At 33.0% G+C, this 19039-nt stretch overlaps 2 protein-coding genes across 3 annotated transcripts in view; both read left to right on the top strand.

Moving 5' to 3' along the window:
• Positions 1-8744, top strand: part of LOC144845964 (protein patched homolog 1-like) — a 31483-nt gene extending 22739 nt beyond the window's left edge. The window contains exons 16-25 of the mRNA XM_078703495.1: positions 30-438; positions 821-1133; positions 1539-1684; positions 2299-2476; positions 2785-3065; positions 3222-3359; positions 3717-3859; positions 5075-5399; positions 5508-5778; positions 6007-8744. Coding sequence (XP_078559621.1) covers positions 30-438; positions 821-1133; positions 1539-1684; positions 2299-2476; positions 2785-3065; positions 3222-3359; positions 3717-3859; positions 5075-5399; positions 5508-5774 — 2200 coding nt within the window. The 3' untranslated portion in view covers positions 5775-5778; positions 6007-8744. The remainder of the gene's footprint in view (positions 1-29; positions 439-820; positions 1134-1538; positions 1685-2298; positions 2477-2784; positions 3066-3221; positions 3360-3716; positions 3860-5074; positions 5400-5507; positions 5779-6006) is intronic.
• A 1515-nt stretch (positions 8745-10259) lies between these two features.
• On the top strand, positions 10260-18388 carry LOC144845234 (thimet oligopeptidase-like). Of its 2 annotated transcripts, none has more exons than XM_078702416.1 (17): positions 10260-10469; positions 10935-11074; positions 11435-11553; positions 11922-12053; positions 12291-12328; positions 12485-12597; positions 12847-12901; positions 13260-13424; positions 13849-14010; positions 14129-14194; positions 14357-14461; positions 14813-14920; positions 15522-15595; positions 15943-16174; positions 16343-16474; positions 16777-16893; positions 17557-18388. In XM_078702416.1, exons 1-17 carry the CDS (start codon positions 10311-10313, stop codon positions 17638-17640), a joined length of 2001 nt encoding a protein of 666 aa, XP_078558542.1. In that variant the 5' UTR covers positions 10260-10310; the 3' UTR covers positions 17641-18388. The 2 variants fall into 2 exon arrangements, with proteins under 2 accessions (XP_078558542.1, XP_078558541.1); XM_078702415.1 differs by lacking the exon at positions 15522-15595 and adding an exon at positions 15388-15461.
• Positions 18389-19039: the final 651 nt, after the last annotated feature.

Raw genomic sequence — 19039 nt, 5'->3', positions numbered from 1 at the left:
ATTGATTGTTTTATTATTGGTTTTTACAGTTCAAGTGCAAATAGAGTTGTCACAATTCAACCATCCCCAATATCAGATAGCCCAGACTTAAACAGGAATAGACGTAACCAGCAAAATCCGATGGAAACGCGTATAACGCTTCACTCAACCGTGGAGACTGTCACCCATATTGGTGACAATGTATCTGACCACTGTGTCACTGTTGTTCAGCCATCCACGACGATGACTTGCACGACTACACCAGATGGTCGTGATTCTTCAAACATGCGCACAGGAGTGCGTTCTTCCTCCACAAGGACTTTATTAAGACAGGACTCTGTAAATGAGCATGTCGCTTGTTGGAGAGATAACAGAAAGAAATTTAAATGTTGGCAGTGGTCATTATCTGGATTTGTCAAGAACTATTATGCACCATTTCTAATGAATAAATTTGTAAAGGTGAGAATTATTTAATAGATTTTACACATGAGAAATGAAGCTATTTATTGTTACTCCAGTAATAGTACTGTCTCAGTTTACCGTTTCTGTCTTTTTGTTAAAATTTATAATCATCTATGTTGTACAGGTTAACCAGCCTATACTTTTTCAGCAATACTAAATTTGGTTAATTAATTTACCCCTTGTCTTAAATGTTGTCGCTCATTAACTTTTCAGCGCGACTCTACCGTATGCATACTGTTCTTGCTTTATTCTCCTAATATATTCAATGTCACAAGCTTTCATATACACTCCTTATTTGTAATAATAAGGGTTGATTCCTACCCTAAGTCTAAGAGCTACGTACAATACTGAATAATACTTGTAAATCATTTGTTTTCAGGCTTTTGTAATATTGATATTTGCTGGTTTTCTTGGAGTCAGCATATTTGGAGTCATGCAGGTCGAGGACGGGCTTGACTTGACAGATGTCGTTCCTACTGGAACAAGGGAACAAGACTTTCTACAGTCTAGGCTGAAATATTTTAGTTATTATGACATTTATGCAGTAACAATGGGTGATTTTGACTACCCAAACAATCAAAAGTTGCTATACGAATACCACCAAGAGTTTCGCAATATACCAGAAATCATTAAAAATGCAGATGGATCTTTACCCAAGTTTTGGTTGGATTATTTCAGAGAATGGTTATTGCGTAAGTATATTTTACATTCAGTATTAGTTTTCTATTTTAGTTTCTTATTAGTATTTAAAAATTTTTCTGTGCGACGAACAGCCCATAAATTATAATTATGTTAGTAGATTATGTACTAAATTAAAATCCAGAAGATAAGGAAGTTCTCACACTTTTCCCAAGTTCAGTCAAAAACTATTATTTCAAGTTTATGTTATTAGAAATCTAAGTACAGTACAGTATTTGTTTAAAATAATGGTGAAGATTGAGAATACATATTACTGTAGAAAATATTAATCTTTTCTTAGTCCAGAAGGCTATGTAAAAAAGTAAATGTACAGGGATTAACTTTATTAATTTCACACTGTTTATACAATAAGATGAATAAAGATGATTTAATATTTAATTTCTATTATTGATGTTTAGATATCCAAGAAGCATTTGATATGAATAAAGCAAATGGGACGTTGACACAAGATGGGTGTCATGTCACAGCTTCAGATAAAGGAATGATTGGATACAACCTAATAATACAAACAGGAGAAGTACTCAGACCTATAAATACAGATCTGGTAAATACATAATGCATTAAACTGTATCTAAAGCAACAAGCAGACTACTGACAAATGCAATAGGAGCTTTTGATATTTTGAAACTACAGTGGATACAGTACAGTTAAAATAAAATGACATTGACAAAATTATTTCATAAAGTTAGTAGTGTAATACCCTTTTGCACTGTCACCTCAGAAAGGACACTAAGATATATTGGAAGATATCTTCAATTACATGGTCAATGAAGTGTTGTGCGATGTTCACACTCTGGGTTGACCATCTGATCCCATTTACATAGCGATGACCTACACATTATGCATATATCCTTGCCCATCTCCAAATCAAAAGCTCCTTATTGCATGCTGTTGGTAAAAGTGACTATTATCAAACTAGATTGACAAAAAAAGTGTGATGTGCCCAAATATGGTAGTGGTATGCCCAAATATTGTAGTGATACTGACATCATGTCCACATTTTGTCACATAAAGTTAGATAGTGTAGACAAGGCTTAGTAGATATCTTCACACATTCTGAGTCTAAAATACTACTACTGTAGAACCATTGATTAATCTTTACAAATATACAGTCAACTAAAGCAGCTGATAATGAGGTAATACTTTTATACTTTTTAGTTCCATACTCAACGGTTGGTGGACAGTGAAGGTATAATCAACCCAAAAGCTTTCTACAACTATCTGACAGCATGGGTTAACATAGATGCGATGTCGTATGAAGTGTCTCAAGGAGCGATTCATCCATCTGTTCCACCAATTGCATCTCATACGCTTGAAAAATATTGTAAATCAAATGGTATGTTTGTGTAGGTTTTATTGTTTTTTTTTATATATTGAATTGGTATCTTAAATTAAAATGGCTGCAAAAATTACTAGACTATGAAGCTTATGTTTGTACATGCAGGTTCCAATTTGACTTCAAATAAAATGATAATAATGGTTGTCTTACTCTTATTATAGCAATGTCAGAATACAAATGTTTCTAAGCGCTTTACACAAAAGAAAGTCCATGAAATATTGTAATGTAAAATAATCCAAAAATATTAAGATGATGCAGAGAATGATTTATTACAAATTATTTATTTTAATATTTTATGTTTTCAGTTGCTGCTGCCAAAGAATTGAACTACACACAGTTCCCTTTCTACGTTCATGATGTGTACACTACAGAAGATTACATTCGTCTGATAAAAGAGGTACGCAACATATCTGAACGTTATGCCGCTAAGGGAATACCTAATTATCCAAGTGGTATTCCTTTCACGTTCTGGGAGCAGTACATCAAACTTCGTCACTATCTATTGTTATCACTTGTGTGTGTGTTTACATCAACTTTCATCATCATAGGCTTGCTCCTCTTCAATCCATGGGCTGCATTTCTTCTGGTAAGTTAAACTTATTTTATTTATTCAAAGCAAGATTTTGCATATAAAATAAATAGTGATAGATAGATATATCATGGTGTCTCAAGAGTAAAACCGTTCTAGTCTGCTTCTTTTTATATTTAAGAAATAATTTAATAATTTCTTTCTATTTCTTAGGTTTTGGTACTTGTAATGATTACGGTAGAACTGTTCGGTTTCATGGGCTTCATTGGCGTAAAGATGAGCGCCATCCCTGCAGTAACTCTCATAATATCAGTCGGAATTGGAGTAGAGTTCACCGTACACACACTCTATGTAAGTTAATTTTGAATACTTTGGTTAGATTCTGTAAACTTTACTATATTGAGATCATCACGTTTGTCTCCAGTTTTAGTAGTAGTAGTTCCAGGTTATGACAAGTTAAAGTGAAGATGGTTTTCTGGTTGCTATGTTTTCTTTTGTGGATTTGAATGCAATTACAATATTACTTGGTGTGGTTTTAGTATTTCAAATCTATACGATGGGAAATTAAATAATTTTAACAGAGGTTTATGTTATCATAGAGTCACAATTAGGAGAATTATTTCTTCCTCAGTATACTAATCATTATTTTCTATCCATTATTTCTCAGCATTGCATGAATATTAAGTCTTTTTGTTCAATCTTTTGTAGGCTTTTCTGACTTCAATTGGAGATCATGATCGACGCGTTTCCATGGCATTGGCAAGTACTTTCTCTCCAGTTGTTGATGGTGGTATTTCAACTTTGCTCGGTGTTGTTCTGCTTGCCCGTTCAGATTTTGAAATTGTTGTGATGTAAGTAATATTATTTGGGAAACATTAAATAATATTAAATTATTTTATATATTTAAAGATTTTGATGTAAAGTTTTATGTATTTTAGTGTATTATGTTTAGTCGTAGCTTGCCTTATTAATTATTAGCATTTATATAATAGTTCCCTGATATTAACTTCTCACAAGGAACCTCAGCGCCTGCAGAGATCTAATTTTAGTCAAAACTGATTAATCTTAATACTGCTGTACCCTTAATATACAATTTTCTTTAAAAATGGATAGCTTCCAACTAGAATATATTATTGTAGTTAGCACGACACACAAGACCACTTGTCACCGGCAGCCCTTATTTGATGATGGCCAATGCTTCTGTTTGGAAAAAAAAAAGTATATAAAAATTTATGAGTATGTCGCAGATGTAGGAAAAGTTTATTTATACAAGATTTTGTTTGCTTTTGTGTTGATGTGTGTAAATTCTTTTTGTTAACAACGAATAAATCTATCTGTCATATCTTCAAATGAAACTGATTTAACGACTGCTGAATCGTGACCTGCATAAAAGAAACACCTTAACCTCTGACCCTTCGTTAACAAGGCCTAGGACCTGACCTCCTTTTAATGTGAATGTACATGCATAAAATCCTTTTCATTTTGTAAACCACATCAGATTTTACATTGATTGAAATTTGACAAATCTTATTACACCCTTTAGCTACACTTTTAGCGTTTAAATAAAAAAGAGTAGAATGCTTCGTGATTTTTTAGCAATTAGTGAAGCATCCCGAAGCGGGCAATTTGCTAAGAAAACGTTCTTTGGCTGATGGCTGTTGTGTTGTGTTTTCTGTCTATGTATGCTCACATCAGTAGCTTAGAAGCTGTGGAATTTTGCTTCAGGCTTTGTTTATTTAGAAAATAAGATTCTTCAGTGTTTACTGAAATTGTCAGGTTATACCCTTGTATCTGGATTTTCTCCAACATCATATCATAACTATGATGACATTTTTACTTTCTTTTCAAAGCATACCAATTCATGCAAAGGTAATTTAATATGCAATTGATTTGGTATAATTAAAAAGTATGGAATATGGACAATTTACAATTATGATTTTTTAGTTTCCATTACTGTTCCTGTTGATGATCACCTTGATAATTGATAATACTGTAATATATATGTTGTACATACATACTAATATTCATCAATTAATCATTATTGGTTATTTCTTTGCATTTTATAGGTACTTTTTCGAAGTCCTGTCAGCACTTGTGGTTATTGGCCTGTTGAATGGACTTGTGCTTTTCCCAGTCATATTATCTATAATAGGACCTGATGCTGAGGTTCGACCGCACCACCAAGCCACAAGGCTGAGTACTCCATCCCCTCCACCATCGCCAGTGCTAGAACACAATTACATCACACGCCAATATGATAGAAACCGTGACTTCACTGGTATGTCCGTGTCTGGAATGCGTGATAATAGGCGACGGCAGATGCATGAAGAGCACGTTGAAATTTTACGACCAGAAGTGGTGGTGGAAAACAGGTTGCCGAAGGATTACAGAGTAAGTTAATAATTTTAATTATTTATTTTCTCATTTTTAGCTTTTGTACTATTTAACAGCAGGTTTTATTATTGTTCAACTAAACACGGTTTAAAATTTTCTCAACAGACAAGACGATCCTCAAGACGGCATTCTCACAGAAAATCACGAAGGGCGCATCGAGATTCACATAACTTTAACACGTCTATGCATTCAACACCACCCATCGCGCAACCTCGACATGAAACTACCGTGACTACGACGTCATGTGTACGAATTGTTCACGGGTGTGTTGATGACATCGAAAACCAGAACTTTTATCAAACAGAAAAAGAGGACGATCTGAAGATAGAAGAATTGGAATATAATGTTGATGATGATGACTCAACATTGTAAATATGTAAGACATTTATTCATTTAAAATTCATTTTTAATAGTACAATGGTAAAAACTTAAAACAAAGGTACCATTCTGGAAGTCAACATACTGTAGTTCTGTTGTACAAATTCATGAACAGAGCATACATAGGGATTTTGCTGCTGTTTAATAAAAAATTTAATAAAATAAATAATATTGTATACTGCTGGAATTTATAATAATGTATACAATTTTTAATTTTATTTTTCAGATGATGTAAAAAAGAAAGATAGTGTGTGAATTTACTTGCTGCCAAGATATTAGCAGATGTCATGTGACGTTGTTTCGGTGGTGCTAATACAGTATACTTGTATAATTTGTACAGCGTATATAAATTTATATTTATTTATTTATGATATTCTAAGTAACATATAGAGATATTATGCTCCTATAATTTCTAACTGATCCTGACAACTTGATTTGTATAAACTGTTCATAAGAGTGTTATGTACATAAGTAGATATTGTTTTCAGGTTGGTATAAATGTTTTGGTTGCACCTTGTTGTGGTGCAAAGAAAATATTTGGTCTGGTGGTTAATTAGATATTGGTAAATCAGTATTTTCTATACAGTATATTCATTGTGGTGATATATGTAACTTGAAATTGGATTATATTGTAAATTACAATTAGCAGGTTATTTAATATATACTATATAAAAACGCATCATTTGGTTTTTAATGACTTTGGTTACATAAGATAGTAGAATTCTAACAACAAACCAAATATTAAAGAATGCCCCATCTAACGTGTACATATTATTAGTACTGTGCAGACATTCACATAGTTTACATGTTGCTTCATCCATTAGTTTTAATATAAGATTTTAATCTTCAAGATTGTTTAATCAAGAACCTACTGTATTTGTAGAAGATTTAATTACAAATAGCTATTAAGAATAGTTAATAACTATTAAGAATAGTTATAATACATCATATACTTAAAAGAATAAGTACCTTGTTGTTATAAAGTTTTACTTTTTCAGGCCTTGCCTTTTGGAAAATGACAGGTGTGCTACACATTCAGGGGTACTGTAGGTGTGTAATTGGTATCTTAGTGTAGAAGTTTACCAAATGTAATTGTGCTTTAAATAGCACACATGAGGGACATTCTAGATGTGTGTTAGGCACTTCCATGCCACAAAAGACAAGTCCTGCTTTTTAAGACCTTCAAACTATGGACACTTTTAGCTGCATTCACACTCGTGCCCTTTTTAAAAATATTTCTTTTCTCTATACCTGTATAACAAAAAATATACTCTGTATGAAAAGGCATTTGTTGTGTTATTATAATGAATGTTAATTTTGTAAAGGTGTCTCAGGGAAGCATTCACTCCACCGGGATTTTAATATACTTTTTTTTACTTGTTTTATACTTTTGTCAAATGGCCAGTGATTCATGAGGGTAAAAAATATAGTCTAATTAAGGCAATCTTACAACAGTATACTGAGCTCTGGAGATCAAAGGGTTTATCTGTGGATGCGACATGATCAGTTCCACACACCTTAACAGGAACCATGGTATTTTTATTTTTCGCAACCAGTCATAAGATCAAAGGACCGTTACAAGTTCCTATCTTGGCAAGTGAGCTCAGTGTCCTGTTGTTAGATTACTTTAATATAATATCGTATTAAATTGTTTAAATTTTGAAATTTATCATAAAGCACTTGTTAACTATAATCTTTCTTTTTAAAATATAAACTTTATAAAGTCTTCAAAGAACAATTATTAACTAAGAGTGAATTTGCTTTGAATTCTTTATTTTTAAACAGAAAAATCAGGTGATTCTGTTTTATTTAAAATTTTAATATCATGATGTTATCATGATTTATAATGTGTGTTTGTTATCCCATTGTTTTAAAATTGTGTGTGAATTTGTGTTTTGGTAACTTGTAGGCAATTGATGCTTTATGTTGTACCAAAAATAAAGTGTGCTCTAATAATTAGAGCTGATGTATGTTTGTGAATGTAAATAATGTTTACCCTACTTATTTATATATTTTCCTTGAGTATGTCGAGTTATTTTCGAGTGCAATATAATGATTTCTTGTTTTATTTGCGCTTAAAATTTGTTCAGAATGTCTTCTCACTGAGCTACTGTACCGTTTTTTTTTTTTTTAATGTACAGTGTGTTTTTAACACTCTTACACACTTCTAGTTTATAGAGGCTATTTATTCATATGTTAATTATGAATACCATTTTTAAGTAGAATACGTAAGATATAAGATTTAAATTTAATAACTTCTAAATTACACTTTGTAAGTCATGGTAAAACCATGCATGCATTTTTAACAATAAAAGTTTTACTGGCCTATGTAATTCTTTGTTTTTTAAACTTAATGAAAAGTAATTATATTTAAACATAAATACTACAATGCCGTATTCAGTGATTCGTTGCCTATTGTTACAATGTTTTTATGGTGTTTAATAGGTTTCTTTATTCTATTCTTTTATCTTCATTTGCTTGCTTACCTTTTTGCGGGATTCTTTTCTTTTGCGCAAACATGAGTAATCAGGCGACTTTTTACCGATACAGTATTAGTACGTGGTATTTGTTTAAAATGACATTGTAACTGTCAACCAATGCCGTTGTACATTAAAGTAGATAAGATTAACTTTGATAAACATGTTTGTATAGAATATATAAATATTGTAAATTTAACATTCTGTAATTTTGTTATATTTAGTATTAACTTAAATTGATCCATACACGATTAACATTTGAAAACTGATAATTTTATGTAAAATAAAATTTTTAACTTACTGCCGAAATACTCGCACGTAATTTTAATACAGTAATTATTATATTTTGTGATTGTGTTTTGTATAAAAGGTAACTGAAATCAAAATTAGTTATCGGGTAGATGATGTACATAATATTATAAAGAGAAAATTATGTAATTAAAATTATTGATGTTTGTTAATCAGAGTTGGTGAATAAAACCAGAAAAGATTACTTTTTTGTTTTGCGTTGCATATTTACTATTATAATTATTTGTGGTTAAAAAAAGCCTAATTATTAATTTTAATATCCAAATGGTGACTCTCTACTTAAAATTCTCGGCTTCATCTGCATATGCCTAGCCTAACCGTATGGCGAATCAGTCCAACTTCGAAGTTGGTCTAGACATCTGCATCTTTACAAATTAATGTTCTTATAATATGTGTTCTTAATTTTCTAACATAACGCGGGTGTTCTTGAAATTGAGGGCGCTAAACATAAATTTTACCAGATCGAAGGAGGTGGCGTAATCGACAGAAAAAAAAAGATGTTATGGTGTGCCCTCCCTGCCTCAGCACTACAGAGGCCCTGCCACAGCCTCGGGTCGTTCCCACGACATCAGATGCGTTAACGTTACCGCTTCATGATGTGGTGGAAAGGGGACGTATAATTCTGTGAACCCCAAACACAGTAGCTCGCATAGTTTTAACTCTATTCCACCATGGAATGTTCCGACCATTAGCGTGGGATTCGAACCCACGACATTCGCGCTCAGTCGACTGAGCTAACCGGTCATCTTGTTTATAAAAAGGTTAATACAAGCTTCGTTCCCCACGATGACGTTCATAAACATGCATGTTTATGACGCCACAATGAATTACGTAATATTATGAAGCACGTATAAATATACTATTGACAGCTGTTCAGTCATGTACTTGGTGGCGTAACGGGTAATGTTCTGTTTCGAGAACTCACAGTTCGAATCTCTACGGATTCTCTCTTTTTTTGGGTTTAGAATGGAAAATAAATAATGTTTTTCTTTTAATTTAGGAAATAGGTAAGATCTTTGCGATTCATACCGTCACACAAATTTTTAAAAGTAGAGCTGATAAATTGCACTTATACTTATAGAATAACATAATCAGCTACCTGATTTAAGTTTTTAATAGCCATTTCAATTTGCTTGAATTGTTTTCGACTTTACTTAGTCTTACTGCAAAGACCTTAAAATAACAATTGATTGCGGATTTAATTAATTGATTGATATAAGCAATGATCAACTACAGACGGAAAACTGAATCCAATCATTAAATATACATCCTCAAAACAGTTGCTTTGTGATTAAATAAAGCATTTCAGATAATAAGTAAGTAATTAGAATAGCAAAATGCATCATTTAATGAAGAAAGAACTATAATTAAAACTGCGGCGTTTTTTGAAAGAAATATTTTTGGTTTTAAATTAAATCAAGGCATGTAAACATTCTGATACTGTATTTGTTAGATGCCAGTTTGATGGTTGAGATTTTTTTTCTACGTCTGCTGTTGTAGTTTTGCCATGATATAATGTGTGAATGTTTTTTTTTATAACATCACTGTCACTGAAGAATATTGGAAACGGTATACAAATCATATGATAGAAACAGCCGAGAGAGGGGGTATCTCACTTTCTGTATTCTTTACAATTAATTTTAGAGGGCGATGTTTCAATTTAAGATTCGATCAATGATTTAATTTCTTCAAACATCCGGAACTGGACGTGCAGCGTCCTTTTTACCAAGTACAAGAACGAAAGATGGCTGCTACATTTTTAGACCGTATTAAACTGACTTGGGATTTAAGTGCTGAAGATATAAAAAACCGGGTAGATAGTTTGATAAAAACTGTTAGAGATGTATACGATAAGGTTGGAAGTCTGAAAGAGAATGAATTGACTTATGAAAACATCATTCAGGTAAGAATTCGAAGGTAAACGTGTTGCAGCAGCAGGTGGCTGCTGAGCGTCTGTGGTTACCGAGCATATCCTTTTGTTTATTCGGTTTCCCGTTTGCTTTGTTTATTGTTTTTTTTATAATTTTGGGTTGCTGCCTCCACGCCCAAGTCTATGTATTTAATTCTTTGATCTTTATGATCTTGTTTAGGCCTAGACAGACTAACTGGTCTAAAAGGCTCATGACATACACAGTTACTACAGATTAGTATGCCAGGGTAATGGCTTTCCGGTTTACCCTTATTGCAAACCGCTACTTGTTTTTATCGATAAAATAAGTCGACACCCTCCCAAAACCCCAAACTTGACCCATCTTTTGTGTTGAAAGGAATCGCAGAACATAATTTCAAATTTTAGAGTCAAATACCAACCAAAAACATAAATATGGTTACAACATTTAAAGAAATTAATAAATCTATTTATTTTCAGTCTATGACAGACAATGACAGTTACTACAGTGTGCAGAGGAACATGTTAGACTTTCCGCAGCATGTCTCCGCCAAGAAAGAGATCCGCGAGGCAAGCACAGAGGCAGATAAAAAACTATCTGAATTTGATGTTGAGATGAGGTATGGCAATATGCCCTTGTAAAATATCAAAATTTACACTTATTGTGTGAATATACATTTTAAAAATATGAAATAATTATTACACAAATTAAATTCTACCTGGTGATTGAAAATTGAAGCTCCTACATGCCTTAATGACATTGGTATAGTACCATTACTATAGTAACTCTAAAGCTCTCAACACAACAACACAGCTGGGGCCTATTTAAATAACTATACAGTCCAAGAGTGAGACAGCATACTGTTAGCAATAGCTACTACTATTCTATTATGGTTAAAGCATGGACCACCTTAAGAATGAAGATGAGTCCATATTATTTTACTGCATGTCTGTAATTGAGTAAATTTATTCTATTTCAGTATGAGGCAAGATGTTTTTGATAATTTGGTAGCATTCCAGAGTAAAACCGATGTCTCCAAACTTAAACCAGAAGCCAAACGTTATTTGGAGAAACTCATCAAATTGGGTCGACGAAATGGTAGGTCTAACATTTGATTGACGCCACACAAGTTTTGGGATGGGGTTCTTGGGTGAAGAAGGGTATCGTGCTTATAAACTAAGTCTCATTTGAGGCTTAGGGAGTGGAGTTGAAAGAGTCGTGAGTTACAACCCTGGCACTAGTTCAGGATTGAACTCTGGACCTTGGGATTGGAAGGCAAGCACGTTAACCACCAAGCTACAGCTCCACTACTACTAATTAAACTAACTAAAACCATTATTAATCGGTAGCTATCAAATCAAATGCTGCTGCCTTATATAGATATACCTTTATTACTGGGATGATTTACAAATCGATCTGTGAAATAGGCCTACATTATTTGTAATTTGTATCTTTGTTTACTTCAGGACTGCATCTGGCAAAAGATATCCAAGATCAGATAAAAGCCATGAAAAAAAGAGCTAGTGACATTGCCATTGATTTCAACAAGAATATCAATGATGAGAATACAGTGTTAGAGTTTACTGAGAAAGAATTAGGTAAGAGAGGCAAGAGAATGGTCTTTATACTCCATGGAAGTTTAGAGTTTCTTTCACTCTTCTACAAGTTAGAGGTCTTAAGAACTAATAATTGTATTTGCGGCTCAATGCTACCATGAAAAATGTCTTGCCTTGTCAGTAAGTAATACTTTAATGCCAACTTTAATTTGATTTCTTCCTTTCTGTAATGGGAATTCATATTGATTGGTATCATCAACTTCTTTTATTTCTGTTTAGATGGTGTACCAGCAGATGCTATCAAGAGGTTTGAAAAGGTAAGAAATGTTCTTGAAATGAATATAACTTTTCTAATAGAATCTTATACTTAAAAGACACAACAAAGTATTGCAAATTCCTGTTGAGGAAAATAGTGGCTCTACTCTACCTTGACATTATCTACTTTGTTTACCAATCGTTTTGTCATATTTTAGACCAGTGATGGAAAGTGTAAAGTTACTCTCCAGTACCCAGACTACTTCCCTGTCATGAAGAAATGTCGAATTCCAGAGACCAGACGGCAGATGGAGTTTGCCTTTAACTCTAGGTAAAAAGAGTCATCCTGTACAATAAATCATGCTATGTTGCTCTGAAGAAAATGTTTTCAAATTGTGCCATTGATTGTTGATAGTAATGATAGTTTACACACACATACATACCCATATTTTCAGTATCCTCTTATTCTTCTATGATTGCCTTATGTTTTATACCCACAAATTCTGGGTCACTTGTTGGGTATTAAAGGGACCATGTGAATGTACACTATAGTGATATAAATCTACGCTTTTGACTTTAGGTGCAAAGAAGCTAACACGAAGATAATGGAAGAGTTAGTTGAAATTCGTCATAAGGTGAGAATAATTTTGATGTAATCCAACTTGACATATTTTGTGACAACAAATTTTAAGATGTCCTTTCTAAGCTCTAAGTATCTTCATTGAGACTTTATTAGTGGAAACAGATTCATCAATTTCATTTAGTGGCACTGTTCTGATCATGGCCCTGAGTTTTTGAATGCCAGAATTGTTGCCACCAAACACATTGCCATTAATGACTCTGCCACATTGTACAAGAACGGCAGACTACTGAAAATACTAGCACTAAGTTTCTCTGCAGTAACAACATTTATTCAGTTACAAGAGTATATATGTATATATATATATTTATAATTCAAGTTATGAATTAATAATTTATATTCTTTAATTCCAGAAATCCCAACTACTTGATTTTCCAACGCATGCCGCATTCATCCTAGACATGCGTATGGCAAAGAAAGCAGAGTCTGTTGCAACCTTTCTTAAGGATTTGTCTCAGAAATTGCGCCCTCTACAAGAGAAGGAATTGAAGCGTTTTCTACAATACAAGGAAGAAGAGGTATTTTGTTTTAGAGCATGGCAGTATATGACTACCATAAATAGAATCAACATGTAGTGAATTTATGTCAGAATGAATATTTATACATTTACTATTGTATGAGAGCTTGTGGTACAGTGTGTTTGATGTTTGACTTATGATTGCGTGATCAGAAGTTTGAGTCCAATGCTTGTTGCATTGCTTGTGTCATGTCAGGCAAGACACTTACTTTTATTTTCTCCACCCAGGTGTAGAAATTGGTACCTGGTAAGGTCAAAAGCACACTGCGCTGATTACTAGCTGCAACATTTTGGAAGTATCTGTCCATAATTATGTGTTTGATAAAAATGATCTGCGTAATAATGTGTTTTGAGACTTTGAACATTGTGCACTATATAATTATATACACTGTATATGCACTATATATTATTATTACTATTCACAGTGCAAAGAACTAGGCATTGAATTTGACGGCAAGATTAACTACTGGGATATGCGTTACTACATGACAATTGCCGAGGAAAGGGAATATTCCATTGATCACAATAAACTGAAGGAATACTTCCCATTGGATCATGTGACCACTGGATTATTAAACATATATCAGGTATAGTATTCACCTGCCATGTTTCTTTATAGATAAAGTGTTCTGTCTAAATTTAATTGGGAATATAACACAAATCTTGAAAGTCCAAAGTTGTTTAAAATTATTTTATTTCTTACAGGAACTTCTCGGCCTAAAATTCAAGGAAGTTGAGAACCCCCCAGTATGGCATGAGGATGTACAAATGGTGAGTCATACACTTCCACATCTCTCGTCTCAAAACCCATTTGTTGTATAATATTGTAACACATTTAGAATACATGCTCTGCTATCTGAATAGTCTTTGAAGTAATTATTTTATATTAATTAAATATGTGTAATTAAATATGTTTTTTGTCTGTGTCTTTAGTTCACTGTAATTGATGTAGCAACTGACCAGTTCATGGGTCATTTCTTTCTTGACCTCTTCCCACGTGAAGGCAAGTTCAGTCACGCAGCATGCTTTGGGTTGCAGGTAAAATTATTATATAATTGATTTCTATAGAAAAATTAAATTAAACATTAACACTTATTCAAAGTATTTGTATCTGTTAGAAACTTGGTTCAATTTCCTGTTTCAGATTTAATCCACTAGAAAGTTTTAAAACAGATGTTGTTCTCTATAAAGCCTGTCTACACTATCAAACTTTATGTGACAACAAAATGTGATGTACCCATATATGGACATGATGTCATATCACTACCATATTTGGGCATATCACTACCATATTTAGGCACATCACACTTGTCAAACTAGTTTGATAGTGTAGTCAGAGCTAAGTTTAAGTATCTTAACCTGCTTTCATCATTAATTTCATTTGTGTAGCCTGGTTGTTTAGAGCCAGATGGCAGCAGACAGTCTGCAGCTGCAGCCATGGTGGCTAACTTCACCAAGCCTACCTCAGACCAACCATCACTTCTAACTCATGATGATGTAAGTAGGAAAAGAAGTTAGAGACTTTGTTGGATTGAGACATTTTGTTGTAGCAGTAGCTCATGTTCTCTTAATTAGTGTGTTGTTTTATTTGATTTCCACAAATAATACATAATATATTTCTTTATAAATAATTAATTAAGTATGAATGTGGATGGTGGTCAAAATAAGTCTAGAAATAGACTTTAAGCAGAGACTACCATTTACAAAATAGAAAACCATTTGACCTACATTGAGGTTACAGTAAAATAATTAATTAGATAAATAAATAAAAGGTAGAGTTGGTGGTTTATAAAACATGTCTTCGTCGGTGGCTGTGCATAAGAAATATATAAGAAATTGGTGCCATACAAAATGATGGTTGATTTGTGTTACTATTGTTAATACTGTATTTTTAAAACGCTGTGTATGTATAGTTTCATATGTTTTTTAAATATTGTTTATTTTATATTAACCATTGCCAACAGGTGGAGACATTTTTCCATGAGTTTGGTCATGTGATGCATCAGATCTGTTCCCAGGCTGAGATCAGCTTATTCAGGTATTTGCATATATTCAAATTACTTTAGAGATCAACTTTTTTATTTTTTTGTCAATACAGGTGGAAACATTCTTCCATGAATTTGGTCATGTGATGCATGATATACTGGGACAAACAGACTTCACATATTTCAGGTTTGTGTAGAATCAACCAAACCAAATAACACCATGAACAAAATTAGTCTACTGTTAACATTATTGTTGCTCCATTGAAATTTTTTTCAAAAATTAATTTTTTAGATGAGACTTATTTTGAATAATTGAACTGGTATGTGAAAAACAGTTTAAGACCTACCCATGCCATCTTGGGATTGAAGAAGTATTTGGGCCAGCGAAGGGCCTATGATAAACTTAGTACACTATTGAAGTTTAGGCTGTGCAAAGACTACTAAGACTATGTTAAATTACTTATTGTCATAAAAGTGAAATTTATTGAAAAAGGTCTGTGTACAATAATTTTAGTGAATTCATTTTTCTTGCAGTGGAACACGTGTGGAGCGTGATTTTGTAGAGGCGCCATCACAGATGTTGGAGAACTGGGTGTGGGAGAAGGAATCTCTGTCACGTATGTCAAAACACTACAAGGATGGAAGCGCTATTCCTGATGAACTAATGGATAAGCTGGTAAAGGCACGCAACGCAAATGCTGGAGTGTTTAACCAGCGGCAAATCTTGCTTGGCACCTTTGACCAAACAATTCATACTAAAGATAAAGTAAGAACAAACATTCAAATAATGAACTTTACCTGTATAGTAACATAAAAACTTGGTACTTAGGTCAAAGGTCACGACCTAAGTCTGCTACACATTGACTTAGAATTTCAGACCAAAAGGCTATCTTTAGCTATTTATTTTAATCCTCATTTGTATTTATTTTGCTAGGCTGATACACAATCCATCTATGCTGAGATTTCCAAAGATGTTCTGCAGATTCCTGCCACTCCAAACACCAACATGTGTGCAGCATTTGGCCATCTTGCTGATGGATATGACGCACAGTATTATGGATATTTGGTATGCATTACTATTGATAATTACTGACTATATATTTTTATATTTTAGGCACATGCCAAGGACTACCATGTGATACTCCTGCTGACACAGGGGCTTTTTTGTAAACCAGTTCATCGGGGTAATCCCCTACTTTTCGGGAAAGATGAAGTTGGTTCTTTATAGTGTACACAGACAAACTGTGTACACCGGACCTACAGTTTATAGTCCTTATCCGAGAAGACTTGTTCCACCAATCAGGTGATGATTTGATAATGATATTGAACAAGTATTTTTTTAATTGAATTCTATCTATTTGTTTTCAGTGGAGTGAAGTTTACTGCATGGATATGTTTCACTCCCGCTTCAAGAAGGAAGGTATAATGAATCCAAAGGTGGGAATGGATTATAGAAAATACATCCTTCAGCCTGGTGGGTCTATGGTGAGTATCGTCGTACTATCACTGCTACAATAATACTACTGCTGTTGCTACAGTAAGGGTAATGAGTTTTCGTTTCAGGATGGTAGACGAAGAAGACGTTAATGTAACAAACCGTGACGAGTTGAACATATATTTACAATCTATTTAGTTACCTTCTTCTTTGTCGTCCCGAAACAAACGCTTGCTACTAGGGAGCTTATGATTTACACAACATAGGAACTAGTAACATGTTGATTCAGTGTGTGCATTCAGAGATAGTTTATCGCTCAAAATTTCAATCAAAAGTCCAGATGGATGACCAACGACACAAAATGCTTAGGTCATTTTGGTCGTTGAAAATCAAAAGCTACCTATTGCTAATGTTACTATACTTCTAGTTTGCTATTAGTATTCTTCTAATAGTGGTGTTTATTTTATTTTATTTTGTTTTCTTTCAGTAGGATAGCCCTCTCAGTAATAAAATAAAACTGCTCTTCCGAGGGGCCCTACGGCACATTTAAACTATGTTATTGTTATTGCCACTGCACTGTACTATTACAGCTCCTACACACTCCTAGAAATTGTGTTGAAGCTTTTGCTATTGGAAAACCTGCCTCTTGTTTTAAAGTTTTTTTGCTACACTTTTATTATACAATTATACCATAGTACTATTTACTTTTTCAGGATGCTATTGATATGTTGAAGAAATTTCTAGGCCGTGAACCAAGCCAAGAATCCTTCCTTATCAGCAAGGGACTGCAGGCCTAAATTGAATTAAGTGCCTTGAATGAATAACTCTGAAATTAGTGTACCCAATTGACACCTTATTGTTTTGATGTACTTCATTCCTATGTAGATGTAATCCGATATATTAATTTTCCAAAACAAATTGAATTGTTGAACATCAAATGAGGCCAAAATGGACTGAAATATTATTAGTAAAAAGGATCAGTTGAACTTATATTCATTATTGATACTTATATTTAGAATTTTGTTCTTTTGTACTGTTTTGTATAATATGCAACCATTGAATATAATTTTATGACCAGGTCATGTCACATTTTATTTAAATATATTTATATATGCAACCATTATATTACATTCTGTACGTGGTCTTTTTATTATTTAAATATTATAAATAGCACAATTTGTTTAAATAGGTTTTATTCGTACTCTTCTGTTGCTAGTGGCTTATTATATATACTTTAATTATAATCTTCAAAAGAAGCAAAATTCACTTGAAATGGTACTGTACTTGTGTTTTTATGCAGGTTGTTTTAAAAGACAAAGCTAAGCTTTTAAAGTTTATTAGTCTTTCTATTATGGAATAACAATGTCTGTCTAAAACAAAATCTATTATTTGTGTAATAAATATGTAATGTGTCTGCTATTCCAGATGATGGCTGTGAATCGTTTTCAATTGAATTGAATTTTGAGTGATAGTAATTGAATTTAGAAAAAAACTCCTGAACAAATTTCATAAAGACCATATTTTGGCCATTTCTTGAAAAAATCACATTCTTCGAATTTTCGAAAATGTATATCATAATTGTGTGCATCTCAAATATGAAAAAGTAACCAGTTATGCCAAAAAATAAAAGGATCGAAATTTGGCCATTCTTAGAAAATTTCCCTTTTTTAAAAAAAAATGGCGGAACTGTATTGACTTTATAAAATATGTTAAGATAACATGCACAGAACACATTATGTGATTCTGCGCATGTCGATTATGATATAGTAACCAGTTCAATTTTTGAGGAAACATGCTCAGAACACATTTTGTAAATCTGCGCATGTCAATTATGATAGTAACCAGTTCAATATGTTGAGGTAACATGCGCAGAGCACATTGTGATCCTGCGCATCTCAAATATGATTTCGAAAAGTGGCGAAAAAATTGGGTCGAAATTTGGTCATTTTTAGAAAATGTCCCTGTACCATAGGCGTAGGGAATTTTTCGAAAAGTGGCGAAAATATTGACTTTTTAAAGTTTATGTTAAGGTAACATGCGCTTCTGCGGATTTCAATTCTGATATAGTATTTTTTTTTATTTTCTTGAAAAATGGCTAAAATTTGGCCAATTTATATGTTAACTTTCAAGTTCCCTGAATGTTTTACTTCAACTCGTTTGTAAAGTACTATGTTTACAATTAGACAGTAAGAAGCG

This window comes from Antedon bifida, chromosome 6 (assembly GCF_963402885.1).
Source record: "Antedon bifida chromosome 6, ecAntBifi1.1, whole genome shotgun sequence".
NCBI classification, from domain to species: Eukaryota; Metazoa; Echinodermata; class Crinoidea; order Comatulida; family Antedonidae; genus Antedon; species Antedon bifida.
The sequence above is the reverse complement of the archived record's forward strand: the minus strand, read 5'-3'. Positions and strand labels throughout refer to the sequence as shown.

Excerpts from the sequence above, each read along its gene's own strand:
- LOC144845234 (XM_078702416.1), top strand. The coding sequence starts at position 10,311 with ATGGCTGCTACATTTTTAGACCGTATTAAACTGACTTGGGATTTAAGT. Across the intron at positions 12,598-12,846 it reads GAGTTTGCCTTTAACTCTAG|GTGCAAAGAAGCTAACACGA; the intron begins GTAAAAAGAGTC and ends TTTTGACTTTAG. Across the intron at positions 15,596-15,942 it reads ACAGACTTCACATATTTCAG|TGGAACACGTGTGGAGCGTG; the intron begins GTTTGTGTAGAA and ends TTTTTCTTGCAG.